Source organism: Dermacentor albipictus, chromosome 8 (assembly GCF_038994185.2).
Source record: "Dermacentor albipictus isolate Rhodes 1998 colony chromosome 8, USDA_Dalb.pri_finalv2, whole genome shotgun sequence".
Classification (NCBI taxonomy): domain Eukaryota; kingdom Metazoa; phylum Arthropoda; class Arachnida; order Ixodida; family Ixodidae; genus Dermacentor; species Dermacentor albipictus.
The window spans coordinates 133,359,179-133,380,665 of record NC_091828.1 but is presented as its reverse complement, the minus strand read 5'-3'; the positions used below and the strand labels follow the sequence as shown (position 1 = coordinate 133,380,665).

Here is a 21,487-nt window from a genome sequence, read left to right as displayed (position 1 = left end):
GAGAATCACGTGGGACCGCTGAAGATTGTTCGTTATTCTGTAAGGTCGTTGTAGTGAAAACCCCAAAATTAACCATTCCACCCATCACTTCATAAGTTGTCACAGTTTCAGCTATCCACGAAAACGTCGCTGCTTTCTATAGATTCTGCCGCCATGCACCATCGAAGCACTGTATAATAAGAATGAAGCAAATGCCAAGAAAACTACTGGCAAAAAGGAAGCTCCACGTCACCTACAAAGCGCACTGTTTCTCACTTTGTTTTTCACATTCCTTGCCATAGACGCAACTGTCTCACTCGGGGCAGACACATGATCTATGCCAAAGCACAAGTGCACGTAAATGACACCCACCATTCGGAAAGTACAAAGTGCGACTGTGTGGCATTGCCGCAAATACTGAGGTTACATTTCTCTGTGCGCATAGCTAGTACGGTGGCAGAAAGAGGCACGAAAGAAAGAGCTGTGCCCAGAAAGAAAGGTGAAACAAGGAAGAGGTGTGCCTCTGTTGCTAAGCGACACTTGCCTGGGTGGAGCATGCGCTCGCAAAACCCGATGCATCGTCGCCTCTGCAAAACAAAACAAAAATTCTCTCCCACGTTTTTTATTGAGCACTGTTTGAGGTTTTCTGAACCGGTGCACCGCAGCGTCTGCTTTCTGCGCCTTGTGATCTGCTAGCCCACTGTTTCGGCTGTCATAAAGAGTTCACGGAAATCTAAGGATCCCCAGATTTCTGAATATTAGTTCGTAGTACTTGGGCGATAACACGACACGCAAACTGAATAATAAACGTTATTCTGAAAAGTTCGGTATTCTGAAGTTCGTAGTACTGAAATATTTTTGTATTGGGGGGGGGGGGGGAACCGTAAGAAGTCAGCAGGGGATTTCTGAAAAATTTGTTAATGTGGTGTTTGCAGTAATGCGGTTTCACTGTAACACTAGAAGTCGTGGGTTCTCCAAAGGTTGAGGGTCTTAATTAGATTTGCCTTAATTAACAGCACAGGTAGTGGCTTTGACTCCCACCAAAAGTCGAGGGTTTGACTCCCTATGAATTTTGGTACCATAAGCTTTGGTGCCATAGCGCCGGACATCGAATTTCTCGTCCCGCGAGCCATCTAAGGCTCTCGCCTTGATAGCTACTTTACATATTACAACTGCAACTTGTCGACATATGCTTATGTGAAATTACGCACTATTCATGCACACCTGCGCTTCCAGTGTGCAGTGTACTATGTTCCGGTTGTGAGTGCAAGCGGTGTCCTGTCGCTGCAGGTTTCAGATCCATGTCGCTCTGCTCATTTCAGCAGTAAATAGGTTTGCTTCGAGTAATAATGTCGCGCTTTCGAGGAATATTTACAGTCAACTTTTGTTAATTTTTACCTGACAGGACCAACGAAATTGGTTTAATTATTCAGCAGGTCAGATTAAACAAGAGGCAGAAAAATGTAACACAACTAAGATTCGTTTGACAGTACTTGTCTGATTCTAACACATCCCCCAATCGAACGTGTACCCGCATTAGGGATGGTCAATTAACTTTTTTATTCAATTGATGATTCATCATTGATCATTTTAGCTTTGAATCGATTAATAACTTTGTGATGCAATGTTTTTCATCGATTAATTGATTAAACGAAATTTTCGTTAGAAACTTCTAAAAAGGTTGAAACACAGTTATCTACTTTTGTAGGACCCTATTTTAATGGACGAGAGGTGGAAACAAGCTTGAAACACAAGTACATAAACATTTGATAAAGTATAATCTTGAACTTGTTAAAGACTAAATATAGTTGGCACTAGTGGCGTTTGAAAAGATTAACAATATGTTATAAAATGGCACTTGGTGCAGAATTAAATGATATACATGGCACTAGCTAATCCCTGTACAGTACAGTTTAACTAGAAAACTAGAAATGAGAAAAATGGCAAAAGTGAAAGGTGAAGTCGAACTAAAATATGCCAGAAATTGCAATATGAATAGGGGGAAAGATAATTACTTGTTTTGTATTATAAACCACATGCTCTTTTCTGCAAAGTGAAGAAATGTCAATTGGTTGGGATGTTTGGGTGAAACCGACACCTTTAAATGGCCACGCAACCAGCATGCGAGAGTAGATGCTCGGAGGCTATAGTTTGCAGGTTAAATCGCATGCGTAGCTAGTACGGCCACTGAAAGAAGGGTGAAATAAGGAAGAGACGCTCCTATGTGACACTTGTCTGGGCAGAGCATGTGTTCGCAAAACCGGATGCGTCGTTGCCTCTACAATAGAAAAAAAAAAAAGTCCCCTCCCACGTTTTTCCCCTCCTGTACCATCTGAGGTTTTTGGAAGCCATGTGCTGCAGTGTTCACTTTATGTGCATGGTTGTATGCTAGCCTACTACTTTTCTGGCTGGCATGAATACATGGAAATCTAAGAGTCTACAGATTTCGGAATATTAATTTTGAGTACTGAGGCGTTGCGTTGTTAACATGACATGGAAACTGAATAACAAACATTATTCTGAAAAATTCGGCATTCAGAAGTTTGTAGTACTGAAAATTTTTACATTGACACTATAAGCAGTCGGCAGGAGATTTCTGAAAATTTTGTTATATTGGCATTCGTACAATGAGCTTTCGCTGTGTACGATATATGTGCCTGACTCCTAGTTCCCGGCTTTTGTAAGTCGGACCACGTAAAAAAAAATTTATTATGCAGATTTGTTTGCTTTAATACTAGCCATAGTGATTCCCGTGTTATGTGGGAATGCGGTAGCTTTGCAGATGTGAAACAGATAAGTTCCTGTTGTGGTGGGAGCACTTGTTTTCACTAATTGCAGCAAGCACCTTGTTCGTTCTTTACTGCATTCTTTAGGCTCACAAAGCAATGGTTGTCATGCCAGGGAGCATGCAGAAGCCTCCTCATACTTGATTATTACGTTCAATCATCTATTCTATGCAAGCAAGCTTGTTTAGCGTGCATTCAGCTGGTGCCTCCACGTGGTTTGTTCAATTTGTGTGCGGTGGTGTACGGTAATGTGGAGTGTTGCACAATATTGTACAGTAACGAATAAGGGTGCTTGCACAAGCGGCGTTCAAAATGTAAGAGATAACGCTTCTAGTAAAGCTTTGGTTGGAGGTTGGTCTGTAATTGACAGCGTGCTCTTGTGTGAGTGAAAACCCCACACGGCAGGAAGGATTGCCCTCAATAATTTGCCCATCGCTGTGAAAATGCTGACGGATAAAAGCAACCCACGGCGGGAAAATTTAAGTTGCACTTCACATTAGTCAAGCACAATTATCAAAATAACAGGCACTCGTGAGCATCTACTGTTGAGACCTTGTCTTCACCACTGCTGTCATTTAAAAATTAAGTTGCCAAGTTTACCAAAGCTCATAAAGCTCACTTTTTGCTTCGTATCATTGAGGAAGCACAAGGATCACTGGAGGCTAGTTTTGACAATACCTCCAGTCGCAGTTTTATTTTTCCAGACTGTCATCTTCCAAAAGTTGTCAGATCTTACCAATAGCTAAAGTTCAGTTATCATTTCAGCTGTGCATACCTGCCAACCCTCCCGATTCGCCCGGGCAACTCCAAATTTTTTTACTGAACTTTCTGATTGTACGATCACTGTCTTATATCTCCCGAAAAGTGGTCTCTGTTTGCGCAATAATGGTTTTTGCAAAACCGGCACTGCGAAATCTACAGCCACATCGTAATCATCAGCATCACCACCAATGGCTGCACTAGCACCGTCGGTATAGACTAAGCAGCCAACTACGGTGCCTAGTAAGCCGACCAAAGCCAGAGCCAATGTAGCTCTTGCGTTTCATGCAGGCCTTCTTGCACGGTGCATCTTGTTGCTGCTGCTTGCAAGGCGTTGCTGCTTGTGTGTATGTGTCACACTGATCTCGAGGACGTGCAGATGTTGGGAGAGATGGAGTTGGGAGACGCAGGCGGGCACGCAAACAGATTTTACTAATAACAAACCCCAAAATAAAACACACTCAAAACTCAACTGACAAAGATAAACTCCACATTTGAGTAGCCTAAATATGTCCTTATTCTCCCCTACGTCCGTCCTTAGCGTGTTCCACGCGAAAGTCCGGCAACCCTGGCCTATGGCCGCACGCTTACAAAAAGGAACACGCTTACACGGTTTCGTTGGCGCACGTCACTCCAAGTCCGATGTGCATCACCTCTTGGTCACCGTCAGTGCTCCCTCTGACTTCGCAAATTTTGCTTCCTTGGTATCGGCCGGCCAGCTCCTCTGTCTCGGATGCCGGCATCTCGAACTATGTTGCACTCAGGCCTACCTGGCTAGGCCTAACAAGGGGCTCCGCTGCTACCTCTCGGAGTGCCCGCGGGACGCCCCGGGGACTATCGTCCGTGCTGGTCTGCCGAAGAAGGGTGATCCAATTTCTGGAGTGCCCGGCAGCGCCGTGGGAGGCCGCAGCAGGTCCAAGGAGCATCGCTCGAACGTCGCCGAGGTCGACGACCACACCCTGGGTCGCCAGAGTCACGGGCCTGTCCAAACCTCCATGGGTCCCGTCGCCAGTATGAAGCTGGCGCTCCAATCTTCTTGGCCCAGAGCCACGTCGATAATGCCACCTTGGCACCACTTCTCCTCCGATCACACCTCGGGTCACGCGCCTCGAGGGCTCGTGCCGTTCGAACCGGTCGGCACACATTGTCCTCCGCTTTTCTTTTTTGTGCCCCATGCCTCTTATATATCACAGTATGATTAGTGTCGGCTAGGCCGTGTGTATGCGGTGCACCATGTAAAGTTACAGTCCTCGTGTGCTTGATGCCATGGTGCTATCAAAGCCCAAGAAAAGGTATTTTCAGAAGTTTTTGCGATCTTATACTTCTGAATTTCCGGGCTTTTTGACATAAAGAAAAAGAGAACTTTATGCATTTCGTATAACGTGTGGATGCGACGTCAGCACACGGTGGCGAAGGCGACTTAAAACTGCACTTTTCCACGGCGCACCGCTGAGCAGCAAGACAACATAGTGAACTTTCTCCGGAACAACTGCGACGATAGTGTCATATGTGTGGAGTGCCTATTTACGGGATTCCTCATCGAACACAACCTACCCCTTAGTGTCAGCGACCACGTTGAGCCTCTTCTACGGAAAATGTTTCCGAAATGCGACAAGGCGAAGCGTTATGGATGTCAACACATGAAACGCAACTCGGAAGGATGTGGAGGTGGCCAACCTAAAATTTATTTCACAGGCATCGCTCTCGAGTCTTTGTTCTTTTATTTAGAGTTTCCCTCCGCTGCTGCCCCGAGATTCCAATGAATCTGCTGAAGACGCTTTAGATGCTCTCGAAGCTGAGTTTGCCACACTACAGGCATGCAGTCTTCAAGAGCACATTCTGAATGAAGAAAGGTGGGACGTGCAGTGGTCTGTGGTTGGAAAAATGAAAAACACTGATGTTGAGAACATGTTGAGAACATGTTTCACCGAGTTGCTAAGGTGATGCTCGATTCACTCGTGATACCGTATAGCAAGGCAGAGTGTGAGAGAATTTTAGCATGGCATGAAAAACTAGGACTGAATTCCGCTCATCAATGTGCAACGCAACCCTCCAAAACTTGCTGCTAGTGAAGGGCCGTCAGTCTAGACCATGTTTTGAGCAAGGCTACTCGTACAAATTTTTGAAGTGAGCAAAGTCTGATACTGCAAGACCCCTGCAATAGGACTCATTGAACACTGCCTGAAAGTTTGAAGCCCCCTCCCGGTCCTACCGGAAGTTAAAACAGTGAATGCACCCCCCCCCCTCCCCCATTGGCGCAAACAAGGTCTTCATTTGCCAGGTTGGCAGGTATGGAGGAGCGTGGTGTTGCTAGTAGAAGAATTCCAGTGGGAATGTTTAAAAGGTCGAAAAAATGTAGATCAAATTGACAGATATCTATAAGCCCGGTAAGAAAGGAGTTAATGTCCATCATCATCACTCTCAGACAGTACTGTCTATGAAAGACCACAACATGTCAAGTTCTCTGTCTCTGTCAAGAGTCTCTGTACTCTTTATGCTGTTGCCTGCTCTGCATGTAGTGGGAGTGTCCATCTTGAGATACAACATTTTCAGATGTGTGCTTTCTCCCCCCACCCTCCTCCTGTTTTTCTCTTCTCCCAGTATTGTAGTTTTTTGTGTGCACCACCTGTTTTTGCTTTTCTGTGCTTCCTTTTGAAATTGCTTGATGCATATTTTTCTGTCATTGTCATCTCTGTGTGGAGCTGTGTGAGTGCTGTGGTTGTGCTCCGGGGTTTAAAGAGATGGCAGCCCTCACATTATTACCATGTGCTGGTGAGGGAATTGTACAAGGAACACATAAGGCACAAAGAAAGCTCTTTGCAGAGCCGACCTAGGGACCACTCCACCTCGAGGAAGAAGAGAGCACCGGTCCCCCTCCCCCATAGAGCACTCCTTTTGTGCCGCAACGCTTCGCTTATTAAACGCAGAAATAGAGATGTATAAAAAAATAAAGACAGCTTCTCGCATTCTTTTGTCACCATCACACGGAAGCTGCAATCTTAAAGGGAAAAAATGCTTGTTTACTTGCATGCTTGTGTACTTGCATGTTAAAGAACCTCAAGTGGTCAAAATTAATTTGTGTTGTGTTGGGACGTTAAATCCAATGAACGTATGAATCAGTCGATTGGTGAAGCACCACCATTCTCTGCAGAGTGTAACAAGCGTGTTGTGGGGTGTTCCTAAACACTCAGCCTGATGTCGAGCCCTTCTTTCCCCCAAGGTCCGCATGGTTCGTGCCCCACCACCGATGACGCTCCCGAGAGGCGGTGCCACCCTGACCTTGCCTCCGGGAACGACGCTGGTGCGTGCCCCGATGGCATCGAACATGCGGCCAGGGGCCCCCCAACAGATGTCCGTGGTGCGACCCCCGGTGCCGGCAGCCTCCGCACCAGCCACACCCACAACCCTGCCTCTTCCTCCGAAGCCAACTCTGCAGGTGCAGGTGCCTGGTGCAGGAGCGAGCACACCTGTCAGGCTGCCACAACCACCGCTGCAGGTCCAGGTGCCCGCCAGTGGGGGCAGTGCACCTGGTGCTGTGCGGCCAGCCAAGCCGGAGGGCAACGTTTCCCTCATAAAAGTGAGTGCCCTCAATTTTAGTGAGAGCGGCAGGTAAGGAGGGAAGTGGCAATGGGGGCCATTTTTGTTGTTTATGGAACTAATTCGATGAAATTCGGTGTGTGAATGTATGTACTTAGGTCAATACGTGGCAGTGACGAAATGGTCCGATAAGAAAGCGAAAATCATCAGCAGGTGCCTGTTGATCTTCCGGGGCAGTTTGACACAATTCATCATCCGTACTAAAGTCTGACGAATCGAAGCCGTCTTCCGAGCCTGTGCTGCTACCATTATCTAGAAATTCGAACCCAGATGCATTGTGATCTGTCAAAATTCAACGTTTTCGTGGAGCAGTGGCATGTGATGTCGACACCATCTTTTAAATTACGAGCATTCGTCACACCGACTACGATGGCGCTTTAAAAAATCCCCGCATGGTAGAAAAGAGAAACATAAAAATGAAAACAATAAAATAGTTTCTCTTTAAAGAATTGGTGTTGGGCTGCTAAGCACGAGGCTGCAGGATCGGATCCCGGCCACGGCGGCCACATTTCAATGGGGGAGAAATGCGAAAACACCCATGGTACTTAGATTTAGGTGCATGTTAAAGAACCCCAGAAGGCCTAAATTTCCGGAGTCCTCCACTATGGTGTGCCTCATAATCAGAAAGTGGTTTTGGCATGTAAAACCTCAAAATTTAATTTTTCTTTAAATAATTAGATGGCTCTAGTTGTCCAGAAGCACTCGGAGAGCATCAAAGTTTGAATTTGTAATCATCGATAACATGCTTTCGATGGGAATAGGCGCAGTCACAAAAGTGTTCTCTTTCGTCTTATAAGCCAATACAATTATCTTTTTATTATGAGTGGCTCAGTACTGGTCACAGAATTATAATTAGGAGTGTCTTCGTCATTGGGCTAGTACTTGAATGTCCCAGGTGAGTCTCTAATCGTGTCCTGCATTTACCTCAATTTCTCGGTTACTAAAGCATTGTTCATGGTAATATTGGTGGCCTAGACGTTCTAGAGCACTAAACTATCACTTCAGCTTAACTTAATGTTTGCTTTTAGTGTCTCTAAGTTTCGCATGGTTTGAGGCTAGTTCAGTGTTCAAAACCTGTTGAAATTAGCAGGACCTGACATCCAGGGCACTGATAAGCAGGGTGGCCAAAACTTAATTACTACGCAGCCGGCCGCAGCCGAGCATGGGCAGACGGTAGGTGGCTTCTTCTGAAAGTATGTCATTATTATTGGAATTCGGAAGCAGGTTTTCACGTACTTCAGTCTGTTTATTAAATTGCGTAAATAAATATACACAGTAACAGTAGCAAGAAGCGTACTGATCCAAACACCGTCTTTAATTGATGTTAGCTATTGGGCAGTAGCAACCGCGTATGATAATCTGCTATATTATGAAGTAAAGTTTCCAGAAAAGAGTTGGGAGCAGGCTTCTGTTGGAAAGAGAGCATTTGAGAGGAAGGTGACTTTGCGCTCCGCTTGCAAGATCCAAGTGCCGTGCATTACTGCAACATTTGGCTGAGATGTTTACAGCAGCATATGCTATCTACGGACTGTGTTTATTTCACCAAGCCTGAGGGGTGGTCCAGGGCCCCTTTAAGTTCTGTTACAGAGATCCAGATGTTGTTTTACAGCATAAGCTGTTCTGGGCTTATTCCAATAGCCGTTTCACTTGGCGGTGGTGTCCATAGCACCTATCGCCCAGAATAAGAGAGAGAGAGAAAAACAGTTCCTGCAGGGATTGAACCCAAGCCCGTTGCATGGGAGCTACTCTGCCACTGAGCCACACCAGTGCTTTCTAGCATTCCGCAGAGAAATGCCCTATAAATGCGTCCCAGCATGCGAGGAGACATACAATGTCACATGTGTAGCACATAGCATTGATGTGTCCACATTTTGCATTGCAATTGCATATTGTTACACCAGGTAGAATGCTATGTAGCACATGCTCAGGTTTAGGGAAGAAAAAGAAGTTTAATGACATGTATAAAAGATTTCTATCATCCCTCAAGATAAATGTGTATAACAGCTGTGTCTTACCAGTACTCACATACGGGGCAGAAACTTGGAGGCTTACGAAAAGAGTTCTACTTAAATTGAGGGTGTTGCAATGAGCTATGGAAAGAAGAATGATAGGTGTAATGTTAAGGGATAAGAAAAGAGCAGATTGGGTGTGAGAACAAAGGCGAGTTAGTGACATCTTAGTTGAAATCAAGAAAAAGAAATGGGCATGGGCAGGACTTGTAATGAGGAGGGAAGATAACTGATGGTCATTAAGGGTTACGGACTGGATTCCAAGGGAAGGGTAGCGTAGCGTAGCGTAGCGTAGCGTAGCAGGGGACGGCAGAAAGTTAGGTGGGTGGATGAGATAAAGAAGTTTGCAGGGACGACATGGCCACAATTAGTACATGACCGGGGTAGTTGGAGAAGTATGGGAGAGGCCTTTGCCCTGCAGCGGGCGTAACCAAGCTGGTGATGATACAAGATTTCTTGAAAATATGTACCTGATTAAATTAAGTTGGCGAGGTGACTATGCCACTACTGTGTTTCAAAGGGATACCAATGAATCATCATCATCATCATATCGTGCTACTTGCCTTGTGATGCAAGATGCGGGCCATGTAGCGTCTGTACATGTGCCTTTGCATTGCAGTTGCATGTTATTATACCAGGAGGCACCTCGTGTAGCAGTTGCATATGTAGTGGTACAAGGTAGATAGGGAAGTCTTGAGAAAGAAAAAGAAGATTATGGAGATCTATAAATATTTATGAAATGAAAAACATGTATGGCATACCTGATTAATTCAAGCAGGCTCATCAACATCATCATCATGATCCTGTTTTATGTCCACTGCAGGACAAAGGTTCCTGCGATCTCCAATTGCCCTGTCCTGCGCCAACCGATTCGAACGAGCACGTGCGAATTTCCTAATTTCATTGCTCCACCTAGTCTTCTGCTGTCCTCGACTGCGTTTCCCTTCTCTTGGTACCCATTCTGTAACCCTAATGGCCCGATGGTTATCTAACCGGCACATTACATCACCTGCCAAGCTCCATTTTTTTCCCGATGTCAATTAGAGTATCGACTATGCCCGTTTGCTCTCTCATCCAAACAGCTCTCTTTCTGTCTCTTAACGTTATGCCTCGCAATCTTCGTTCCATCACTGTTTGCGCTGTCCTTAACTTGTTCTCAAGCTTCGTTGTCAGTCTCCAAGTCTCTGCCCCATATTTCAGCATTGGTAAAATGCACTGATTGTACACCTTCCTTTTCAATGATAAGGGTAAGCTTCCAGTCAGGAGCTGATAATGTCTGTTGTATGCGATCTAACCCACGTTTTTTCTTCTATGAATTTCCTTCTCATGATCAGGGTTCCCTGTGATTAATTTACTTAGGTAAACGTACTCCTTCACAGACTCTAGCCTGTCAAGCAGGCTAGGTAACTGTTTTTCACCATCCCATTTCAAAGGGAATGCCATTTTATCATCATCATCTTTAGCATCGTACCATGCCATTTGACATGCGATGTGACATGCACATAGGCCATGGATATATGGGATGACAGCAACGCAAGGCAGGCTGGCGGAATTTTTCGATAGCTTTGACTTCAAATTCCGCCAGCCTGCCATATGTAAATAAGAGGAGCGTTGCTGTCATCCCATATATCCACGGCTTTATTGCACCGTTTAAAGAAATTGGGTCAGCGCGTGAAAGTTATGGTTGCGTTTTCAGCTACTACAAAATTGCAACGTCTGTGCAGACTAACCAGATCAGGCCTGTCTGACAAGCGTACATACAAAAAGAAACACCAGAAACCGTTTGTTGAATGTGCAGGAGCAATTGTTTACAACCTTCCTTTAAAGTGTGGGAAAAATTATGTGGGGCAAAGCGTAAGGTGGCCCCAACGAGCGTTTAAAGGAACACCAGTATAATGCAGCAGAAAAGCGGCGTGGGTTCCTTGACGCTCACTGCAGGCAGTGCAAGTGCGCTGTTGCCGGGGGGGATGATGGTGACCACTCGATGTGTGCTCCAGCATACAGAGTCTGCTCCGCTGTGGGAAGAGCCCGAGGAAGATTAACTCGCGAAATTATTGAAGCGGGAATGATTGATAGGCTTGGGGATAACTGTGTGTCAAAACCATCAATTGCCCTTTCCCATAAAGAGTTAGCTTACCTGCGCAATGGCGTGTTAGGAATTTTTGCAAACAGCACATGTATGATGTACGCGGAAAAGTTGTATATATGTAGGGGTCCCTTGCTCGAAATAAAGATAGTTGCAAGTTAGCGCCTGTGTGTGCCACGTCTTCTTTTCGTCCCTGTTTTTTCATGTGTTACAAGCCTCAAATTGTTTGTAAAGTCATACTTTATTAATTTTCTGGTGCATTTTACTTTGAAAAATTAATTTAGTCAAATTATGCATTTGCGCCAGGTGCAGGGCCTTCAAGAATGAGGATGATCCTGCATTTCAGCACACATGTGTGCGTGAGGGACATACGTTGCTTGTCGTGTTGGTGCTTGTGGAACGTCGTCTAACGTCAGTTGGGGCAGTAGTACTTGTCGAACGTCGGCAACGGCTTCACTGTAAATCCACTTCATAGGATGGAATGTTTTCAACTGTTTTCTCCTTCCTTGCCTCATGTCAAGGGAACCAGCAACCGCTACTCTCCGCCCCCCTGCATTTCTCTGACTTATGTCTCCCTCCTCCTCTTTCTCCTTTTTTCTTTTTCCACCGGCCTCCACTTTTCTTTAGCCCTGCATCATTGCCAATAAGGCATCGGTAAATCTACCAAAGCGGGGAGAAAGAGTTGATCACTGTCACAACTGTCCGTTTGGTTTGATGTATCTGAGAACGACTGGGCACCCGATCTGCTGTCTTCACTATTAGTGCCAAACTGCCATTTTCTTGCAACCCCTGAAGATCGGTCCACCGGCCAAAGCTATCGAAATTAAACACTCTATCTGTTTACCTTGTAGCATTGCTCAAATTCTTTATGACAAAGGGTCATCCCTCTCAACCATGCCCTTTTTTTACTGGCTGACTGCAACTTCCTTGCAGACTTCACTGACCTAGCATTGAAGCTGCCCTTGACTAAGAGCATGAATAAAACAACATTTATTTATTGTTTAATTTTTTACAAGTGTTCCCTCTTTCTTTTTCTAGACTCAGCATCCAGCTTCTTTACCGCCCACACCGCGGTACATTGATGACCCCAAGAAGAAACGACTACCACCCAAGCCTGCGCTGAAGATCACGAAGGCTGCCAGTGGTGAGAAAGGCACGGTTAAGTTTTTGCTTTTCTCTGGGAGGGGTGAGGGGCATTTACCGACCTATGTTCTGGTATGTTCTCTCCGATTTGTTCCTTTCTGTAATTAAGCTGTGACACCTGGCCACTATTTTGCTGCCTAAAAGGAGGCTGGACATTGTTGAAAACATTGTTGTATGTTGGTATTAGAATTTTCAAAACAAGAAACAATTTTTGCCTTTGTTGCCCAGTACCAAAGATTATTTTTTCTGATTGCACAATTGCCATTTGTTTAGTTGAAAGACTGAGGGAGCCAGACTGTGAAATTGTGAAGTAACGATTATCATTCTTTTCTCACATTCTTCTGCTTGAGTTGTATTTTTTTCCCTTTTTGTCTTCATTGCTGCCTCCTCTTGACTTTGTCATGGGCCCGATCAAAGCGCCAGGAATTTGCATTGAGTTCAAAGCATCAACACATTACATTCAGCTGCATCTGTGGGGTGTGCAGACTGGCACTCTGGCAATTGCCACCCACCGTGGTGCCGCTTACAATAGGGCATTGGTGATGCCTGCCATGCGTTGAGGAGGGACAGACAAGCTTACCTTGTGTGCTGTTAACACTAGGTTAAGTGCTTGCATACCTGCTGTCTGGCAGGCTTGAGAGAGTGGTTGCACCATCCTTAGGCTCGTTAAGATGTCGAAGACGGCACCAATCAGCTTAGAACACTGCAGAAAGGAGAGGCAACAGGTGCACTGTTTTCTTGTTGCCCTTGTCTTTTTTTTTTTTTTTGCTTGCATTGCCTTTAGTGTAATGCTTCACCAGCTTTCCCACAACTGATTGCCTCAATCAGCTGCTTGGAATCTCGTCTGTGAACATTGGGTCCAGGCACTTTTTCGCCAGAAAGCTGCATTGGCTGTCTTGACCAGACCAGCAATGCTATACTCTTAAGTCGTTGCAGCTCTACGCTTAGCATAGCAGCTGTTACGTTGGGTATGGCCAGCCAAGCTCTTCACAATTGTGGCTCGACGCGGGGAGGTACCTGGACTGCTCATAAAGAACAGCCTGTCACAAATGTGCCCACAGCAGACGCCGCCGCAACTATTCGCAAAGTGCCACCGGCCAAGAAAGCTGTGGTGGTCAAGAAGGAAGTAGCCGAGCCGAAGCCACCAACCGCGGAGGACATGGAAAAGGTTCTGGAGCAGTGGCAGATGTTCCTAGACAATCAGGGCGGGAATGGTGGCGACAAGGAGGACGGCAAGGAGCAGGTTCGGCGACGGCTGCCCTATCACGCGCAGCGGCCCCTACGCCACGCCTGTCTCTGCCGACTGGGCACCTGCCGTTACGACAAGCTCGCGGCGACCTACAAGGAGCGACTGCACGCGGACTTTGGTCGCCTCGAGTCGACTCAGCAGCTGCGTGAGCTGCTGGGGCGCATGTACACGAAAGGCAAGGCCAAGCGGGAGCGGAACAAGAGAGCCAGCAAGGAGGACTCTTCCGCTGCCGCTGCCCGGAAAGGCAGATGCAAGTGGGTGTACTGGCTGCCTGCGTCAGGCACAGCACAGCTACGGCGCAAGGTCTGCAAGGCGGCCTTCATGGCCGTGCACGGCATCACCGAGAAGAGGACCCGCGACGTTCAGTGTGAGTGGCTTTCTCCCTCTCTTGACCCCTCCGGATGGTGTTTCGAAAACCTAGGGTGTGCACAGTGCAGTCCACTTTAGAGGAAGCACAGAATGGTGCTTCTTTTTGTTAGGTGCGTTCAAATTTGCATGTGTGTTACAATCATGACTAATTCTACTCGAGGTTAAAAAAAAAAAAGAAAAGAAAAAGTTTAATGCAAGGTAGCTAGCCACACTGCCATCAGTCTGAAGAAAGCAATGCTCTGAGACATCGCAAGGTGGGTCCATGGTGCATGGAATTCCCTCCCGCAGACGATGGTTGCACAAGCCCCCAGCAGTGGGGCATTTGTAATTCTCTAACTGGAACTGCAGATTTTCTGTTGTCAGTAGACAGCGAAAAGGAGGTGTCATTGGGCTCTGATAGCCACTAGCCGTTAAGATTCTGCTGTGTGCATGCCTGTGTGCCTTTTGTGTTCCATAATATTGTTTCTGCATGGTACGCGTCGACACAGGTTTTGATAGTTGAGGTGCGAAGTAGAATCGGCATCGAGTTATTTATTATTATTTTTTAAAAATATTTGGACAATAATATAACTGTGTTATAATTTGTGGCGAGGTAGAATCGTGCAAATATGGTAGTTTTCGAACATATCGTTGACTGCATAGAAAAAACAACTGCTTGATGCGAGATTTGTTATGTAGACCTATGCTTAATGTCAAAAAAATTATTTCTCATGCCTTCTTGTCAAAAGAGGGCTGTAATCAGTTTTTAAATACTGTATTTACTTGCATAATCATGGCACTCGCGTAGTGATTGCACCCCTGAATTTTGGCGTCAAAATCCTATATTTTTCCTTTCTGGTGTAATAATCGCACCCCGAACTTGCTACAGCAATATGTTGTGTGCCAAGTCTAGCTAATGATGATTATGCTTACCATCTGTCGAATGCTGTCGAATGCTATGCGAACGACTCTCTTAAGACACGAAGCGGTCTGCACGCATCGAACATTCTTAAGCAGATGCCCCATTTCATTCCTTTCATCACTTTCATCACTTTCCACACTTTCATGAAAAGAAAGCAACAACTGAACTTGCCTTGGCTTTATTGTTTGTAGGCTTCATAATGTTTGTGGTCAACAACAACAAAAAGGCAATTTTTGATTTTCCTCGGCTGCACTTGGGCGCACGTAACAAATCGCGAGCGGCAACGATTGTAGCCACGTTAGCACTGATACATTAAAAGTGTACCCTATTCATACGCCAACGCTTGTAACACAGCTAGGATATTCGCCCACGTGTAGCGGAAGCGTGCCATATTCGGATAGTAGTGAAGACAAATGCCGCAGTTTCCGCAGCCTGCCCGCCATGGGTTTCTATGTCCCTGGCAGCTAAGCGCGCCCATCTCTGTTTCTGTCCCCTCAAAGTGGTCATGGCTACATTATTGCCGCAAACTTGCCGATAGTAATGATATTATTCATTACTGAAACAGAAAAAACTGTTTCAATGCGCATAATGTACTCACGAGAAGAAAAAGAAATTTCGCCTGTCGCCATTTTTGTTTTGGTGTCTCGCACTGTTAGTGACAGCCGCCTATTTGTTGACCTGTTGTCATCCTGCAGCAAATGCAGGATGAAAAAAAAATTGTTTTTCTTTTTGCGGGAAATTTAATCCGCATGATGATCGCATCCCTGAATTTGCGTCAATTTTTTTAACAAGAAAGTTTCATCATTATGCAAGTAAATGTGGTACCAGTTGATGTTTCCGAATCTGCCTGTGCATATATGTTGCCCTGTGGCAGATCTTCCTTGTGCAAGTAGGCCTCGGGACTTGTCAACAACCTAGGGGTGTGTTTAATTAAGCTCTCTGTGCTACTCACTTCTGTTCAGGTGCATTCCACTCAAGGCATTTTATTCAGGGTCATGTTGAAGGTGACCTATTTCGTTGCAAAATGTTAACTGCATTTGGCACATTTCCATTGAATTACATTTCCAGTGTAATTTTCAGCAAGTGCGACCTTTTGTTTAGTTCGTATAATTTCCTTGCATGACATACCACGTTTACTCAATTGTAATGCACACTTTCTTGCCTGGAAAAGTTAGCCAAACTATAATACATGTGCACGTTAGAATTTGAGCACAAAAACAAAACTTCTCGAATCCCGCTTCTCAATCTTGAAGGCCGTGTTTTGGCTTACTGCCGATTCCGAAGCTCCTGGGAGAGTCAGAAGTTTGTTGCCACTGGGCACCACCTATAGAGGTAGTGTCCAGATAGCATCTTAAGTTACCTCAGAGTTTATATTCTTTTTTTATTTCTTACCTTTCTTTTTCTTTTTTACAAGTGAGAAGAAATTGCTATTTCTCTCGTTTACCATGAAACTCCAGTCATTGTTTTCTCGAAGCATGAAAATCGGGGCTTCATTATAATTGAGGTCACTACATTTTCCATTTCTGGCCATGAAAAATCAGGTACTCACTACAATCGACAGCGTGTTAAGATTGCGTAACTGTGATATTCCTTGCCTGCATGTCCATCACTTGGCTACTCGCCAAAGCAGATGTCTAGTAGAGCATATTTTTGGCCATTTTAACAGCATGGCTATTGTACTGCGTAAAGTTAAGTGTACCCGCACCAAGCTGTATATATATCACAAACGTATTCCATTTGGTTGTCACTTTAGGCTGCAAAGTTGGAAACTTGAAATGGTTAACGGAAGTCAAACGAGTTCTTGCTATCATTTCTAAGGCCTGTACAGTTTGTGTCCCACTTCACGTTCTGGCTTTTTTTTTTTTTTTGATAGAAGTTGATAGTATGACAGAGCTGAGAGATATATATGAGATTTATGATCTCAGTGACGCATGCACTGTGTGTTCCAGGAACCTGTTGAGGCACAGTAACAATGAGAAAAAGAAAACTTTTGTTACACTGCTTGAGTGATGGAGGCTGTATCATTAGCAGGCCCCTCACCAGCCCACATGGCAAATTTGGTTATATGTTGGAAATTTTTAGGTGTCCTTTAGGGAATGTCCTACTTCAATAATTTTTCAAATTGGTTTATTATTATTAGCAGAAATAGAAACGATTTCAGGATGCAGGGCTTCACTGCCGAACATAAACACCCCCGCCACTTGCCCCCGTCTAGCTTCTGCAAGCACAGTTAATTCCATGTGTTTTCCCATACTGGAGCTGGAGAATTGCGTCACAAACACGTCACGAACATCGCCTTCTTCATTCTTGTTCTTCAGTTTCCTTTTTCCCCCTTGATTAAGTGTTCTAGCTGTGTGGAGCGCTTCCACTGACGGTCTTGCTCGCAAGTCCGCAAGCTGCTTCACTTGTTTTGTTTCGATCTGTGCACGATCTTGCGAAACGCATGCTTTGTTGTGTGGCTGCTATTGCGAAATGGATCCCTCAGTCTGTGCACAATAGGGGAGGCTGGCCTGGCTCATGCATCCTTACAGTGATACACTGTGTCATCGTACTTCTGGCACCAGACTAGCAGTGTGATAAATCAGTTTCACATGAACACTGAGGTAGACGCAAGCAGATTAAAGAGCATGTTCAGGCCCTGGAACACAGTAGAAAATGACCTAGTTTCGCTCTCTGTGTGTGTGACTGCACGACGTGGGAACAGGCAGACGAAATGGAAGTGCATCTCTCTTGCTAAAGACACGCAGACATTCGGTTTGTAGTTTTTATAACATTATCTAAACCTTAATTTGTCTTGAAGCATCAAACCGAACAAGTAACTGCTGTTACCTTGAATAAATCTCAAGTCACTTGTCACTATGAGTGACGTCATAGCACTGTGAATTATGTAGGCACACTTGTGCGAATGACATAGACTGTCCGGCTGGGAGCGCGGCCATGCTATTTCGCTACCGAGTATTAGGGTGCGAGTTTGATTCTCGGTAGCAGTGGCTGCATTCCAATGTATGTCGTATACAAAAAGTGTCTGGCATTGCGCTTTGGGTTCACATATTAACCCCTTTTGTGCCACACTATTATACCGAATTCTGACCGGAAATGGCCAAACTTTTTTGTCGGACAATATTTTTTATGAAATAGACTGCAGACAATCTTTTGTCTGCAGTGTTGAGTCATTATGCATCAAGAATTTCAACAATTACTGCAAAACTGAGGTACTGAAGTTGAACTGCACTATACCACATACAGTCTACGCTTGTTACAACGCACCCATGTACAACAGACTTTCGGTTATAACAGACCATATTTTAACCTTAGTTTGCTCTATCTATTTTATTAATGCAACGATGTTCACTTTTAACAGACCGCGCTACAACAGACTTATCGGCTACAGCGGGTGAAATTAGCAGCAACATTTGTCAAAATTAGGCGTTAAAACGGACTTTTGCCGTGTCAATACGGGCTGACAACTGACTTGCGAGGGTCAGCCGACAGTCGCGTCTCAATATAGCGCGCCCGTGAGAGAGGAAGGCTGGATGGAAGCACACAATCTTCTTCCGGCAAGGGGTGAGGGGATGCAAGATAAAGGTCAGGGTTCTGCACAAGCGGCTGCTGCTTAAACAGGGTGTCTACCAACCGGGAAAACCGGGAATTCTCAGGGATTTTGAGTAGTCTGGAAAAACTCAGGGAAAACTCAGGGAATTTGTGCTTCTATCAGGGAAAATTAGCTGTAATTTTTTTAGAGGGTCCAAAGTCGCGGTAATGCTGGCTCGAGAAACAGACAGAACTCGTAACGAATCGTCGTCGGCTGGAGGAGTTGCCAGTGTACAGTCAACGACCGACTTTCCGGATTCCCGATAACTCGTACGGCTTCGCGGCACCACCACATACCCCAAAGAGTCAATGTATCATAACGTCTGAAATTTCAGATGCAAGAACTCTTCGCCGTCCGATTTTCTAAACGTTTTGTGTGATCGCAGGTCCGAGACTGCATTAATGAAAACCACCACCGCTGCTATTTTGATTACCTCGCCGCCTTGAACCGGTGCTCTCGCACGCAGATCCGCTGGCAGCCGTAGCCACCACTGCGGCAACGCTAGGCCTAGCTGCTTCGACGTTCGCTTTTCGACGTTGCGTGCCGTGTTTCTTCATTTCTCCGCTGACAGCAATAATTTTGTCTTCGAAGCTCGGAAAGCACGGCGCATTGCATAATGCTCTTTCCCGAAAGTCTGCTTCGCCTCGTTACAGTCATGTAACGCGGTGAAGCGTAACAAACGTAGGAAGGGGCAATTGTCGCGGGACACTGTATGTATTCCTTAATTTTACACGTGTGCACCCGCCCTCACCTGTCACAGTAGGAGCACCGATATGCCTAATAAGTGCACTGACATGCATTCAGAGCTTTTTCAGACGTACATGTGTCGATTTTAGCCCTTAAGGGCAGTAAAAGACATGAATTTATTTTTTCGGACTGCCTGATTTTTCGGAAGTTTTCGCGGCCCCTAGGGGGTCCGAAAAATTGGACGTTGACTGTAAATTGACCAAGAGTATTCTTCAAATGGTCCGTGGGGCGAACGCGCGGCGAAAGGAGGACGAGAACAGAAAGGATCGACGCACTGAGGAATGAACGGGGAATTAAGTATGCGACCGCTTCTTTGAAGGAGCCTGCGCTCAAAAAACCAATTGTTGGCTGATGCTGAGATGCAGGTGTCCCTCATCCAAACCAAAGTAAACTCTTTAAAGCAGTAAAACACAACACTGAGGCGTCTTGCGCGAGCTGAGAGTTGTCAGGACAGTTGCATGACACTGAGCATGCTATCAGTTGATAGAAATAGCTCATATTCGAAAATATTTGCTTCTGTATGCATCTCCTTTCTATTTGTACTAGAGAATGTTCAACTCGATTTGAAAATTTTTTCGAAGACATTTTATTTGCTGTGCATTTTATAACCCCTCCCTTATATTCTTTTTTTGAATAACATAAACACTACTCCTTAGTATTCAAATTGGATTAAGTCGGTTTTCTTTAAAATTTTTTTCATATGCTTACTAGAGTGACAGCATAGGGCAATATGGTTTCAGCGCGACTTGACATAAAACATAGTTCTGCATCACTCAGGGAATTTTGCAAAAGCACTCAGGGAAAACCTGGAAAACTCGGGGAATTTGGAAATGTCAACTTGGTAGACACCCTGTTAAAGGGCCTCTGTGAAACGGTTTGGACAAATTTTGTAGACGCGTAGGGTGCAGCTTAAGTAGAACATTCGCACCACAATTTAAGTGAAGCGTTACGTAGTAATAGAGCTACAAGCGATTACAGGTTACCCTCCTCCCTAGCCATGTTTTTCCTCCTCAACATGTTCGCCGAGCGATCAAGGCTAAGCTCCGCCTTCACTGGTTCTGCATCATGATGCGATGTCACATCATCCACTTCCGGTTGTTTTGGAGCCCGTGCGAAACCTCTCCGCTAGCCGCCTGGCCGTGGACCCCAAGCAAGAACTATCGAACCAGCGTGCATTGCGAGCATTCTGCCGCATCACCGAACGTGTCTGGTGTTCCGGTAACCACACACCAGCTGAACGTTTCGATGGAACGGTGGAGACATAAACTCAAGCTGATGAAGGAACTTTAGCGTAGACGTACGTGAGCTGCCTGATCGGTCTCCACTGTCCAGCCACCCATTGGCACAGAGCTTAACCAGCCAAAGAAAAAGCTAATATTGCTCTAACCAAATGTAAAACATGTTAAACATTTACAAAAACAACGTGTTAATGATTATACTCCTGCGAAAAATTTACGCCAGCATCAAAGAATACATTTTGTTACTGCTACTGTGTCTGTTTGAGGTCTCTGCCACCAGGTGGCTGCATCGTGCAGACCTTTCACATTTGCGCTTCTGTTTATCCCATGAAACAACACGCAAGGGGACACGGCCAGGCACTATCCTCTTGTGCTTGCGTTTACCCTAATACCGGACTCTCGAAACACTATTGCGTTAGTAATCTTCCAGTGTAAAGTGACGGCCGCAAACGCAAAAATGCTGGCACCGATCGGATGGCGGCAGTTCAATGCGCTGCAGCCAGTCCACTCGTGTACTGGCCTGCAGAGGTACACGATGTCGCAGCTTGACATATTGCCAGTCGCTACGTTTGCAGTCCACAATGCAACAAAGTCGAATCATAGCGCTCGTGAAAAGACAGACCGACACTGACAGCGGAGCTCTCGTCAAAGACGGAGAACGTTGTAACACAAGCAGAGGATTACTTGCTGTGTGCTGGAAGTGCTTAAGTGTACTGCAAAATTGTTCTTGTGCATTTCCTTTATGCTACTTTCTCTTTATAAAAACAAATTACCTAACATTCTAACTATTACAAACATCATTTGTTTACCATAAAGTTGGAAAAATTATCAATCACGCGACCTGGTCAGCCAATCAGATATCTCGCCCCACTGACGTCATATAGATGATTTACGTCATATGGGTAGGGGCGGCTTAAAATTCCGCCGAGCAGTGCGCTGCGATCGGCAGCGATGTGTATTTTTAAAACCTTACAATAAATTACACGCTTCACGCGGAACACTTAGATGCATCAATTAATTATCAGAAGAACC

General features: G+C 45.3%; 1 protein-coding gene across 13 annotated transcripts in view; it reads left to right on the top strand.

Moving 5' to 3' along the window:
• LOC135913480 (activating transcription factor 7-interacting protein 1-like) overlaps window positions 1–21,487 on the top strand; it is a 179,146-nt gene that overhangs the window by 145,793 nt on the left and 11,866 nt on the right. For 8 of the 13 annotated variants that reach the window (XM_070524533.1, XM_070524529.1, XM_070524532.1 and 5 more), the window contains 3 exons: window positions 6,745–7,101; window positions 12,255–12,369; window positions 13,421–13,975. In XM_070524533.1, the coding sequence (XP_070380634.1) occupies window positions 6,745–7,101; window positions 12,255–12,369; window positions 13,421–13,975 (1,027 nt within the window). The remainder of the gene's footprint in view (window positions 1–6,744; window positions 7,102–12,254; window positions 12,370–13,420; window positions 13,976–21,487) is intronic. The other 5 variants (XM_070524528.1, XM_070524527.1, XM_070524524.1 and 2 more) reach the window with 5 other exon arrangements.